The sequence below is a fragment of the Sciurus carolinensis genome, chromosome 16 (assembly GCF_902686445.1).
Source record: "Sciurus carolinensis chromosome 16, mSciCar1.2, whole genome shotgun sequence".
Lineage (NCBI taxonomy): Eukaryota > Metazoa > Chordata > Mammalia > Rodentia > Sciuridae > Sciurus > Sciurus carolinensis.
The window spans coordinates 5,729,276-5,741,921 of record NC_062228.1 but is presented as its reverse complement, the minus strand read 5'-3'; the positions used below and the strand labels follow the sequence as shown (position 1 = coordinate 5,741,921).

General features: G+C 52.8%; 1 protein-coding gene across 1 annotated transcript in view; it reads left to right on the top strand.

Annotated features, from left to right (window-relative positions):
* Plcg2 (phospholipase C gamma 2) overlaps window positions 1-12,646 on the top strand; it is a 137,249-nt gene that overhangs the window by 42,732 nt on the left and 81,871 nt on the right. Inside the window, exon 3 of the mRNA XM_047528056.1 lies at window positions 11,314-11,457. Within this exon, the coding sequence (XP_047384012.1) occupies window positions 11,314-11,457 (144 nt within the window). The remainder of the gene's footprint in view (window positions 1-11,313; window positions 11,458-12,646) is intronic.

Here is a 12,646-nt window from a genome sequence, read left to right as displayed (position 1 = left end):
TTTCCTTGTACATGTGTGTCCATTTGTGATGTATGATCTCATCACATGCGTGTCGCATGCTTAGGGCCCTGTGTGCCCTTCCACAGTAGATCAGGCCTTGTAGCTGTCCCTGACTCTTCCTCCGTTGCATAAACATCAGCATCTTTTGTCTTCAAAAACATGTTTCTTTGTCACATTTGGTAAAGTGCACAGATGGTGCATGCGTGGCCAGTTCTTACGCACCTGCACCTCGGTGACCATTCCATCAGCTCAGTCCTGGGGCTCCAACCAGCCCTCCCTCCTGGGTCCCCGCTCTGACTTCCACCTCTACCTGTGAGTCTCACATGGTGGCTTTGGCTCTGTTCTCCTCTCCACAGTTTTTTCCTCCCTTTATGACTCAAAATGAAGCTGAGGACAAGAGACCCATTTCTAGGTAGAATTTAGCAACATTGTCTTATTTCACTGACTTGACTATTTTATAATGCCTGTTACATATGGTGAGTGGTACTGGTTTTGTTTTTGCCAGAGACATAAAATCATTCTTATAATATGTCTATTAGAGTGAAAAAGGTGAATTAATTTAGAGAAAAATATTGATCAATTGTGCCAGCTGCCTGCAGTTCCAGTAAGCTATCGAGTTGATACATGAGACATCATGTCAGAGCATACGTGGCTTCACGGAAACCAGAAGTTCTAAAACCAAGACAATGATCAGTCCATTTCTGTGGGAGAAGGGATCTTCAAATATGGAGGGCTTTCCGTGGTAATTTTGATACACAGTGCTGGTTTAAAGCAGAATGAGCTTAAATTCTCATAGGCTGTATATAAGGCGGTGACTGCGTCCTCTCACCTTATCAATCTTTGTTCTGTCTGTACACTACCTGTGCTGTTTTATGCCTAATGCTTGTTTTAAAATTGACTCCCTTGTTTTTCTTTCGTGCTGCTGGGCATTGAACCCAGGGTCTTGTGCGTGCCCGGTGGGTGCTCTGCCCCAGGACCTAATTTTGTATAGGAGGGGATTTGATTTCACAGCTGGGAGATGCGAGGTGCTTGTTTTTCCCAGTGTGTATTACAGTGCATCGCAATGAGCCCCGGCAAGGTGGGCTCTGGTTAAAGCCGTCTGTCTCCTGCACATTGTGCACAGGGTTGCTCTCATTCAGCTCCCAGCCGGAGGAACAGCACCGTGTCTAAGTGATGCTCCAACAGGGAACGTGGGAGAAGGGCTTGGTGGTGCATGCGGGGGACTGGGCAGCCGGGACGTACAACTCTTCTCTCTCTTACCTCCTGAGTGTGGAAACAGCCGGAAAATGAAACACAGGCAGCTGCCAAGGGGTGGAGCAGGTGGGCTCTGTGCTTGGGGAGCTGCCCAGGGACCGTGGCTTAGATCTGAGCCCTGGCCCTGGCCCTGGATGTGCCCACCCTATAGGCCTCTTAGGGGCAGCCCCCCTCTAAGGCAGGGCAGGGCAGGTGGCACCTGGCGGGTAGATGGGGCCAGAACAGGCCAAGGAGGCTGAGCTGAGTGCCAGTTCTGGAGTCACCATCAGAGTCTCCTGCCCCTCCCTTGGTGGGAGAAGCCTCAGTTTCCTCACTGTCATGCCAAACTCTTGTCCCTGGAATAGCTCTGAGCAGAAAACACCAGAGTACCAGCCATCTAAAGACATGGGTGTCCTTAGATGGTCTCTTCTCGGGGAAGCAGGCTGTCAGCACCGTCCAGCAATTGTGTTGGTTTTTTTTTTTTAGCAAAGAAGGTAAGGGCAGCCCCACCCCCAGCTCCAGGCGTAAAGCAGTTTCTAACATCTGGAACTCTTAGGCCAGCTGACGTTTTTGCGGAGTATCTACCTATGGGAAGTGTGCCATTTCCCCATTTTACAGATGGAAAAGTGGAGGCTAATCCAGAATATGGGGACCCACCCACACTGCACATCCAGGAAGGAAGAGTTGGGCTTTAATCCAGGTCTGCTAGGTTCTCCAGAGCCAGGCTCTCTCTGCTGGTCCATCTCAGACCTTGGAAACGCCTTTGCAGCTCTGCATTCTGTGCGTCTTGCTCTGTACCCAGCTCCAGGGCCAACGCTGTGCTGTGAAAGAACCTAGCGCCCTTGGTTTTTGGAGCAGGCTGAGCTCAGTGCAGCCCTGGTCTTTCACTTAAAGTGAACCCACCACCGCACAGCAGTGAGCTGGTGCTGAGGGGGAGACAAGATCATCCTCAGAGTCACGTTAGCCTGGACAGACTGGGCGCCTCCAGGGCTTGGCTTTGTGGTCTTTCATTGGTTTGCACAAGAAAGGAGAGTAGGCGCTGGGCCATCCCCACCTGGTTCCACCTGCCAGGCTGGATCCAGGGTCTTGGGGCTCCAGGGTTCCCTCAGGGCTTTGTGCTCCCCCCAGGCCTTGGAGCACTCCCAGGGCAGGGACCTCTGTCTGCTTCACCCTGGCCCCCGTGCTCAGCAGCTCCAGGGCCTGGCTGATGGAATGCGGGCGTCTCAGGAGAGTGGGAGGACAAGTGGGTGCTCTGGTCACCTGCCTGTCTTTCCCCACTTGAGCTTCCATGGGATAGTTTCATTGGGCTTGTTGGCGGACGGTGTCACCTAGGTCAGGCATGGGAACTGGGGAGAGGGCCCAGTCCCTGGTGTCAGGGTGCGAGCGTGCCCCAGGGGTCTCGAGGAGCTGAGGGAGGCCAAGGCTGGGGGCCGGCAGGAGAAAGGAGGATGGAGTTTGAAGAGCGGGGTCACAGGGCCAGGCTGCCCCAGGGTTGCTGGGGCAAGGCAGCCAGTGAGAGGAAGAGGGGAGGTGACTGGCTGGAAACCCCTGAGGGTGTGTTTGGGGGTGATGGGCGGGAGGGCAGGAAGGGGTCTGGTAGCTCCAGGGGCTGTGGTGGGGAGGGTGGCCGGAGCAGGGAAGGCCCGAGGCCGTGCTGGGAAAGAGGTGGGGCGTGCAGGGACGAGGCCTGGTTAGTGGCTGAGCTATCTCACTTCTTCAAGCAGGAAATGCGGCGGCTGAGCCCCCACACAAGCACGCGTGGTCTGAGCTCCGCCAGCCAACCGTGGCTGATCTGAAATACTGTCAGGCGTTTTAATGACTGTGCGCTTGATGAGACGTTCAGTCAGTGCAGACCGAGTCCCCTCCGCTGTCCTTGACCGCCATCCTTCCAGCAGTGATGCCGGTTGGAGGGAATCTTCTGGTACCTTTCTCAAGCTTTCACACAGACAGGTGCAGTGGACACACAGGGGTGGCCCTCCTTAGCTGGGTCTCACGGGCCTGGAAGCGTGTTGGAGAGTGACTTCTTGGGGACAACCTCACATCCGGTGGAGACAGCTGCTGCTGGGAGCCCCGTCACCTCCGCGCCCAGCCCGTTTCCTCAGCTGCTTTGCCGGCTGCTCTAAGTACCAAGAGCAGCCCGCCCCAAAGATGCACAAGAACAAGAACCTCGGTGTTTGATTTTCAGTAAAACCATTACTGGGCATATGCACTCTTCAGGAATTGTTCTGAATTACCATCTTTTTCTACCTCAAACTACCTGGTATCGTAATGGAACTAGCAATGACATAATCTTAAAAATACTAACATTGTCATTGAGATGGGACCCTGGTTGGTACCAGGCATGTCAGAAGGACACACTGGGACTCAAGAAGGACCCAATAGAGTGGGTGGGACCCCAGGTTCGGTGCTCAGCGACTTCCAATATCTGGAGCAGGGGCCTTGCTCCTCTCCTTCTGCAGACTGGTGCCCACCTTCGCTGATGACCACCCTGGAACCTCCGTAGCAGCTCTGGGATCTGGAGGGTGCGTCTGGGGGAAGCGGTCCTTCTGAGTTCCCGGGCACGCTTAGCTAGCGAGAATGGTGTCGACACGCCATACGGAGCGTGCGTGTGGACTCTCAGATGTGTGCGTCCTGTTACAGACGTGTCGGGGTTTTTCCAACCCAGGATCTTCACCTCGGTTCCACCGCAGGTGAATTAGAGACGTGCTGCTCTATCTTAGCACTTACAGGTGTCCAGCTCAGTTCAGTTATCTTCGTAATTTTAGATGGAACGGGTAACAAGTGATAGAAGTGTCCGCATCTTCGTCAGTTGGCTGTCAGGTCTTACTTTGACTGGCCAACACATGCGCACACGTTCAGCCGCTCTCCTTAACCCTCACCGAGCTGTGAGTGTGAGCACTGTTGTTGCTCCCAGGTGCACGTGAGGAAACAGAGGCACTGAGGGGTGAGGCGACTGCGTGAAGCCCCAGGTGGGCTGGATGGACCCAGAGTCCTTCTGCCTAGTCACAGGTAACTCTAGGTCAGATCGGTGGCTTGGATTAACTTCTCCTCTCTGCTGTGTGCCTTGTGTCTGGGGGGATCATCGTCTTGCAGGGTGTGCCTGCCCTTGGGGGACTGGTACTGGGCATGTCAACAAAGAGGCCAGTGAGCCCCTGGGTCTTGCTGATGACCAGACAGCGCCCACATGACTGGCGAGGAGTTCCTGCCTGCCTCCCTGGGCTCCTGGATGGGGGCATGACTGGATGGGGCAACCATTTTTGCCTCTGGACCTTGCCTGCTGCTTACTCATGAGGCCCAGGAGTGGTAGTTCTGGCTGTGAAGGGTGCACAATGGCTCCATTTGCTGCCGCGGGCACAGTGCTCAGGCCTGGTAGGTGATGTCTCACCTGTGGGTGCCATCCCTGGCCTGGGCTGACAGCTTTCAGCTCTGTGGCACGAGGCGCTCATGCCATTGCAGATGCAGCCGCTGGCCATCCTGCATCCTGTGAGTGTGGCTGAAACACAGCTGGCTCCTATCCTGGGGCGCACCCCGGAGAGGTGAAGACAGGTGCTTAATGAGTGGGTTAACAGAGGTGGCGTGCACACACCACGGGGGATCATTCACAGCAGGGAGCGAAGCGCTGATTCACGAGTCAACGTCTGTACGTCTCAAAAACATTATACCAACTGAACCCGTCCAGACCCAAAGACCACGTATTTGACTTCGTTTGGATGAAGCGTTCAGAATGGTGAAGCTGTGGCGACTGTAAGTAGGTTAATGGTCATTTATGGCTGGTGTGGGGATGTGAGAGGTCAAAGGATGACAGCCAGAGGGCCCAGGTGTCCCTGGTGATGCCGCACATGTGCAGTGATGCACTAAGCCCCATAGAATTGTATGATATGTGTACTTTAAAGCGGGGTGTGTGTGTGTGTGTGTGTGTGAGTGTGCGTGGGGAGCTTGATGGGAACAGGGCTATATATTCTTGTGTTGCTTCTTAAAGTCACTTGCTTGGCCACGAGTCAAAGTTGAAATCCTGCCTCTTCCACTTCCTGGTGACCCTGGCCAACACATTTCACTTCTCTGTGTTGGAGTTTCCCGATTTGTAGGATAGAGAGTTATCGTTGAAGCTGCCTTGTATTGTGCTGCATGAGTCAGCACAGAGGATGCCGTCCGGCCCACCGAGATCCCGTTCCCACGCTTCCTCTCCCTGCTGCTGGGAGTGTTGGCTGCCATGTCTCACAGCTGCCCCTCTTTCTGAAGCAATGCTCTTAGCAGAAGGAAGCTGCCTCACCTGGGAGGTTGTACTTGTAAGTCAGTGACTGCCTGGCGGGGGGACAAGAGGCCGGCCTCCCTGCCTCCATGTGAACCACGTCTCTGGTATGATTAATGCTCCAGCACTCCCTGAGTCATCTCTTGAGCAGGGATCCCTTCCTCTGGCTCAGCTTCAAGGGAACCATCCTGCAACAATTTGCAAAGTGTTAGAAAGGTGTCCAGTGTGTAGGAAGTGCTCGGTCAGTTTTCCTCTAGCATCAGAACCTTGCTTTTATTCACAAGGGTGAGGCCAACGTGCCTGAGACCCTTGAGGGCCAGGTCAAGTACATCCAGCAAACTGTCTGGCTCAAGGTAGTGATTAAGTGTGCTATGAGTCGATAGCCCATGTTCATGGATGGGAAGACGGTGCTGTAAGGGACCAGTTCTTCCTGGCTTGGTCTGGAGATCCAGACAATCCCATCTGATAGAATATGGGAAAAACCAGAACAGTTTCTTTCCCATTCTCAGAACTCGATACAGCAGGAAATGCCTCACTTTGAGAAGGGAAGAGCCTGCATGTTTTTTCTTCTCTCTCTTCCCCTCTCAGTGCTCAACACTGAGCAGTCATGGAGAGTTTTCTCCCACGTCAAGCGTGCCATTCTCCAGTGGCTGCTGGCTGGGCGTTTCCTCATTCAGTTCAGTTCTGCCGCTGCTTACGTGGAGGTAGTGCCAGACCCCAGGGATTGAGGGCTCCGTCCCACAAGACCACCCCTACCTCTCAAGCCCCAGGCTGTGACCAGTGCCTCTGGCTGACAGCTGCACATCAGGTTTCCCTTGACCCTTCTTCAGGAGGCTACAGTGGCTCACAGAACCAGGGGGCACTTCTTTTTACTGACTTATTGTAGGGAACCTTACATATGAGCAGCCAGGTAGAAGAGGTGCATGGGGCAAGAGATGCAGGAAGGGGTGTGGGCACGCCACCTCCGGGAACTGCCTTGTGTTTAGGAAGCTCTTGGAGCTCTGTGCTGTTGGGGTTTCATGGAGGCTTCCTTATGTCAGCACGGTTGGTTAAATCATTGGCCATTGGTGACCAACTCAACCTTCAGGCCCTGTCTCCTCCCTGGAGGGTGGGGATGGGACTGGAAGTTCCAAGCCCATGGTCACGTGGTTGGTTCCTCCACAACCAGCCTCCTGAGGCTCTCCAGTAGCCCCCCACCATATGGAAACCACATGGCTTTGGAGATGCCAAGGGTGTTAGGAGTCGTGTGCCAGGGGATGGGAATGAATATCAATATACATCTCTTACTATCATTCACAGCATCAGAAAACCTCAGCAAGTTATTTTTGTGTGTGTGCGTGTGGATATCGAGAGACTGATTCTGAAGTTCATGTGGAATGGCCAAAGACCTAGGACAGCAAACACAGTTTTGAACGAAAGCCATGTTGGAGGCCTGAGTTACCGAAGCTCTAGTAGTGGAGACAGCTGGCAGTACGTCACGGCTCAGTGACGCAGGGAGCCCAGAGACGGGCTCACACCAGTTGCATCCCTGGTCTTTGACAGAGGCGCCAAGCAGCTCAGTGCAGAGAGCGGAGCCTTCTCAAGTGTGGGCGAGGAGCCCGTGTTTCCTGGGGGGGAAAAAGGGGGTGCTCAAGGACGTGTGGTGAAGAACGTCCATGCAGCTGTCCCTGTGGGACAGGCCTGGCTCCTGTGGGATGGACGTCACCCTGGGTGACATGGTGAGAGACCATGTCCGGGTGGCCGTCTGCATTTCCTTTTCTGTCTTTGTTATTTCTGTCTCTCCTCCTTCTCCGGGTAGCGAGCGCCTGTCTGTTTCCTTGCCCTGATGGCTTGGCCTTCTCTGTGCCCATCTGATCCCTCTGCCCCTCTTTGCCCGGTCACTGTCTCTCTCCTCTCTTCTTCCTTTCTGTCCTCTTCTCTCTTTTCTCTTTCAACAAATGTTATTGGGCCCAGTGTGCAGCCACTAGGCTGGGTGGGGTTGAGGATGGGGGCTACTGATGACAGAGTCCCTTGGATAAGCACTGGCTTGTGATGGGCTATAGGTGAGAGGGGAAGCAGTGCCTGGTATGTATCCCAGCAGGCAGTGGGAGGTTGTCTGAGTTCAGTGGCTACTGAGCTGGCACTGGAAGGGACAAATTAGAGTTAACCGGGCTAAGAACCGTCCCTGGGTGAGCCAGCAGCACATGCTAATGTCCTGTGGTAAGAGTGAGAATCACCCACTCGTAGCTGGAACATAGGGAATGGGCCAGGCTGAGGGGTCCAAAGACCTGTGGTCTTAGTCGTAACTGCAGTGGGACACCCCTGGTCTTGGTGCTGGCGCAGCGGGGTCCTTTCATAGAGATGGCTCTGGTGATGGGCTTTGCTGCAGGAGGTGTGTCAGGAGGCTCCTCAGAGGACAGAGCAGCTTGTTTGCCTACCGTGACAGCTTGGGTTGTGGGGTTGGTTGTGGAAATGGATAGAAGTTGACAGCTTCAGAGCAATTTTGGAAGTAGAATCAGACTTGGTGATTGTGGGAAGACAGTGCCGCATCGTCTGGTTGTTTTATGAACACGTGTCAAATTTTGTATTATTACCATGCGAGATGACAAGCTCAGATTCCCTTTAAGAGACATCTTGTGGGGAAAGAGAGCGGTTAGACTAGATAGGAACAAAAAGAGCCAGGAGCGATGGCGCACACCTGTAATCCCGCAGGAGGCTCTGAATTTGAGGCCAGCGTGGCGACTGAACAAGGCTCTCTCAAAATACAAAGGGCTGGGGGTATAGCTCAGTGGTAGAGCATCTCTGGGTTCAGTCCTCTGTACAAAATAGAAAGAGGTCGTTGCTTCAAGTCACTGGACCCTTGACTGGCCGTCAACTGGGTGGATGAGCAACTATTTTATAAACAAACCTTCACACCATTAAAGTTTTTAGATAATTGCAAAGGCGGGTGAGTCAGGAATGCTGACTTCTCCTAGAAGCTATGAATTCCAGTGCAAGGAGTGCATTTATTTTTGAGGAGCAGAGAAAGAGCAGAGATGGGAAACTGGGGTGCCATGCCGCTACCCACCACACAGGGCCAGCCGTAGTTGACAACTGGTTTTTAAAACTTTGTTTTGAAATTGTCTTAGACTCACGTGGATGTGACAAAAATAGTGGTGTTTCTGCACTGGTTCCTCCAGGATCCCCAGTGACAGCAGATTTCCTAACAGTGGTGATGAAAGCCAGGGTGTCATCGCTGGTACAGTACAGCTGTCTCGGCTGCGCACTCTCATTGGCTTTGGCCCCCTTTGTCTGGTGGTCCTTTCCATGGTGTTTTGTTTCTGTTTCGGTGTGTGTTCCTGTGGAGTTGTGTCACAGGAATATGTGTGACAGACACACCTAGGCCAGGGGTCCACAGCAAACCTGTGTCCTTGTCCTCTTTATATTCCATGACTCCGTTCCCTGAACCATGGTGGGTGGAACTGGACCCGGGGAGAGAAAGCAGAGGCTTTCGGCTCATCCTGTCTCTCTCCTGCGTTCTCTGCCCCCACCGTTACCTGAGAAGGGCCTTTCCTGCTGCTTCAGCTCTGAGTCCGAAAGGCCCTTTCTTGTTGCACAGCATGGTGGCTGCAGTCGATGACAACCCATTTCCTTTTGGAAATCACTGAGAGTAGATGTTAAGCGTTCTTACCACAGAAAGTAGGTCTGTGAGGCGATGTCTATACCAACCAGCTCTAGGAAGCCATTGCACTGTGGATACATGTTCAAACATCACCTTCTCTGTGACAAATGTATATGGTTCTTTTGTTAATTGACAATAACAAAACAGAAACGTGCTTCCCCTCCTGTCAGACCTAGCCCGACCTCCTCCTCCCCAGGTCCAGCCTCCCTTTGGTGCAGAGCTGAGTCTGCCTTTCTCACACCTGTGTCCAGGAGTCCCTGTCTTCCCTGTTTCCGTTCCATGTGCCTATGAAGGTGTAGGAAGCAGCTCTTTGGGTTCTAAGTGACGGAAATTTGTCTCAAACTAACCTGAGCAGACTTTTTTGGTTCTTGTAAGTAGCACCTCCCAGGGCGGAGCTGACTCAGAGCCTGACTGTTCCCAGCCAGGATTTAGGTGGTGTGTTGGGGCTTGAGGTCTCTTTCCATGTGGCAGGCAACATGCGCTTGCTACCCCAGACTTGGGGACAAGCCTGGCTGCAGTGGTGAGACACAGTTCATAAGTGGTCCTGGCCAGGTATGCCCCAGGAGAAGGCTTAAGGTCCAGCTGGGGCCATGTTACTGAGCCAGTCACCAGCCAACCTGGTGGTTCCCAGGACTCCTGTTCTTCCTTCACCTTGTGATAGGAGGTGATGGCGGAAGGATGAACTGGCTCTGTCTAAAGCACAGGGAACAGGTCTGACCCAGGAAAGGGGTTTGTTTTGTTTTGTTTGTGGACATAGCAAGGGAAGGAAGGGACTGGTCAGGCGTGCTTGTTTGGACCAGTCCCTCATTCAGTGGTCATCCTGTGAGGGCAGTGGAGTCTCCCTTGGGCCCAGTGACTGTCTTGGCCCTGTAGGTTTTGTCAGGGGTAGGTGGACTCAGATTGCAGGTAGGCTGCAGGGAGGACAGACTTCTTTGTTTCTGTTAAATATTGCTGTACAGTCAACTATCCCAATATTTATTGACTCAAAAAACATTTATTTACACAGGTCAGGCGGGGCTCAGGGGCTGGGATTGCTGGTCTCTGCTCCATGAGGAGCTTCGCTGGAGCCAGAGGAACCATTTCCAAGATGGCTGTTGGGCGGAGGTCTGGTTTTCCTTGTGCGAGCTCTCCAGATGGCTAGCTTGGGCTTCTTGCAGCACAGTGGTCTCGGGGTAGTCTGAGTTACTACATGGAAGCTGACTTCCCCTAGAATGCAAAAATGGAAGTTGCCTGACTTTCTTAAGGATTAGGCACAGACCTGGCACAGAATCACAGATGATATATTTTATAAGGCAGATCAGAAAGGCAGCCTAGATTGAGGGGCAGGTGGCTTCATGGAATATAAACACCAGAAACTGTAGTCCATCAGGGGCCACCAAAGTACCAATCCATGTCAATCTCTGTCCCTTCCCAGCAGGCTCATGGTCTCTGGAGTCCCTATGATCATCCCTCCTGCCCCCAACTCCTTGGCTCCTGTTTCTTTCTCTCCCTGTCTCTTTTAAAGAAGGCATTTGGTTTTACTTTTCTTTTAGTGCTGAGGATTGAACCCGGGGGCACTTTACTACTGAGCTACACCCCAGCCCTTTTTATCTTTTATTCTGAGACAAGGTCTCACTAAGTTGTTGAGGCTGGCCTCTAACTTTCTATCTTCCTCCCTCAACTTCCTGAGTTGTTGGGATTACAGGAGGTTGCCTGTAATCAGCATTATTATTGCTTCAAATACTGCTTATTATTTTATCCCCTCCCCCTTAATTAAGCCAGAGAGCACTTGTAGCTTTGGGGACTCCAGGGAAAAGAGCGTAAAGGTCAATAGGACCGCTGACAGTTCATGTTGCCTAGTGATCACCAATGAACTTAAGTTCTGCCTGTTGTTTCGGTAGAATATTCTATTTCTCTTCTCTCAACTCTGAGTTGCATCACCAAAGCTAATTGTCTTAGGTTAATATATTCATCTTGGGAAGGAAGCGAGAAGAAACCCCAACCCCCTCTTATTCCAGAGACTCGTGTGGTGGCAAATACCCGGGCCGACTGTCTGTCTTCCGTCCACTTCCAGGAGTGAGACCTAAGCTCAGATGGACGCTTGGGTACAGAGATGCTCTTACAGGTCCCTTTGTGCCTGGGCTGCAGGCGTGTGGCTGGATCCTCAGGTAGTGAGCTCTGGCTTCTAACTGGCCCCTGTGTATTTCCTCAGTGGATATCATGGAGATCAAGGAGATCCGCCCTGGGAAGAACTCCAAGGATTTTGAGCGTGCAAAAGCGGTCCGCCAGAAGGAGGACTGCTGCTTCACTGTCCTGTACGGCACACAGTTCGTCCTCAGCACACTCAGTTTGGCAGGTGGGTGCTCATTTTGTGTGCTTCTCCCTCCCCAGCTTCCGTTTCACTCTGAGGAAGTTCTCCGGTAGTGGCTGCTCATCTTTGCCCACCAGCAGGTTGTTTCAACTTGGCTCTTTTTGAGAGTTGGATCAATGGTGGTTGATGTGATCGCCACAGGCCAGGCAGCTTGCTTTCCACCAGCAGCCCCTGCACAGAAAACTTGATCGCTGAAGGAACTGAGATCTTACATGCATTGCATGCAAGCTCACTACCATGAGCTGGAAGTTAAAAATCTTTAATGAGACAAAACAGAACGTTAACACCCTGAGCCGGTGGCTCTCCACTGTGGGAGGCTGAGTGACAGCTTCTCAGATGTCCACGTCCTAATGCCTGGGACCTGTGCATACTTCATTTGACATGGACATGGGGACTTTGCAGGTGTGACTGAGTTAAGGGTCTTCATGGGGAGATGATCCCACATTAGCCAGGACCCAGTGTAATCCATCATACGGGAGGGAGGAGATTCAGCTGCAGAGTCAGAGTGGTCTGGACCACAAGCCAAGGAGTGCAGGCAGCCTCCAGAGGCTGGAAGAGGCAGGGAGATGGGTCCTTCCCAAGGGTTTCCAGCAGGAGTGCAACCCCGCCAGCCTGTTAGAGATGTGACCTTTATAATCGAAAGAGAATACATCTGCGTTACTTTGATCCACTTAATTTGTGGTAATTTGTTATAGTAATAGAGGCAACCGAGACCTCAGCCTGTGTTCCCACTAGCTCCGCCTGGGAGAGTTGCCCTGTCCTCCCTTCTGAAGTGGTGTCTCTGGGGTGGGACCTGGGCCCTGGGATTTCAGGAAGCCACCCAAGTGACCCTCTGAAGCTGGGTCTGAGAACCCCTGGCATGGAGTTCAGAATCCCCAGCTTGTTATCCACAGTGTGCCGTCAGGACGGCATCAGAGTGTGCTCCATCTCAGCCTGCCTTGGCTGCTACGGCAGAGTGCCACACACTGGGTGACTTTCACAGTGGACATTTATTCCTTACAGTGTAGAGGCTGGGAAGCCCACGGTTATATTGCTGGCATGGCGGGTTCTGGTGACAGTCACCTTCTCTGTGTGTGCGTGGCCTATCAGCGTGCTCTCCAGTAGGGAAGGAGCTTGGGTCTCTCTTTCCCTCTAATCCCTTTGTGGAGGACCCATCCTCACAGCCTCACCTCAG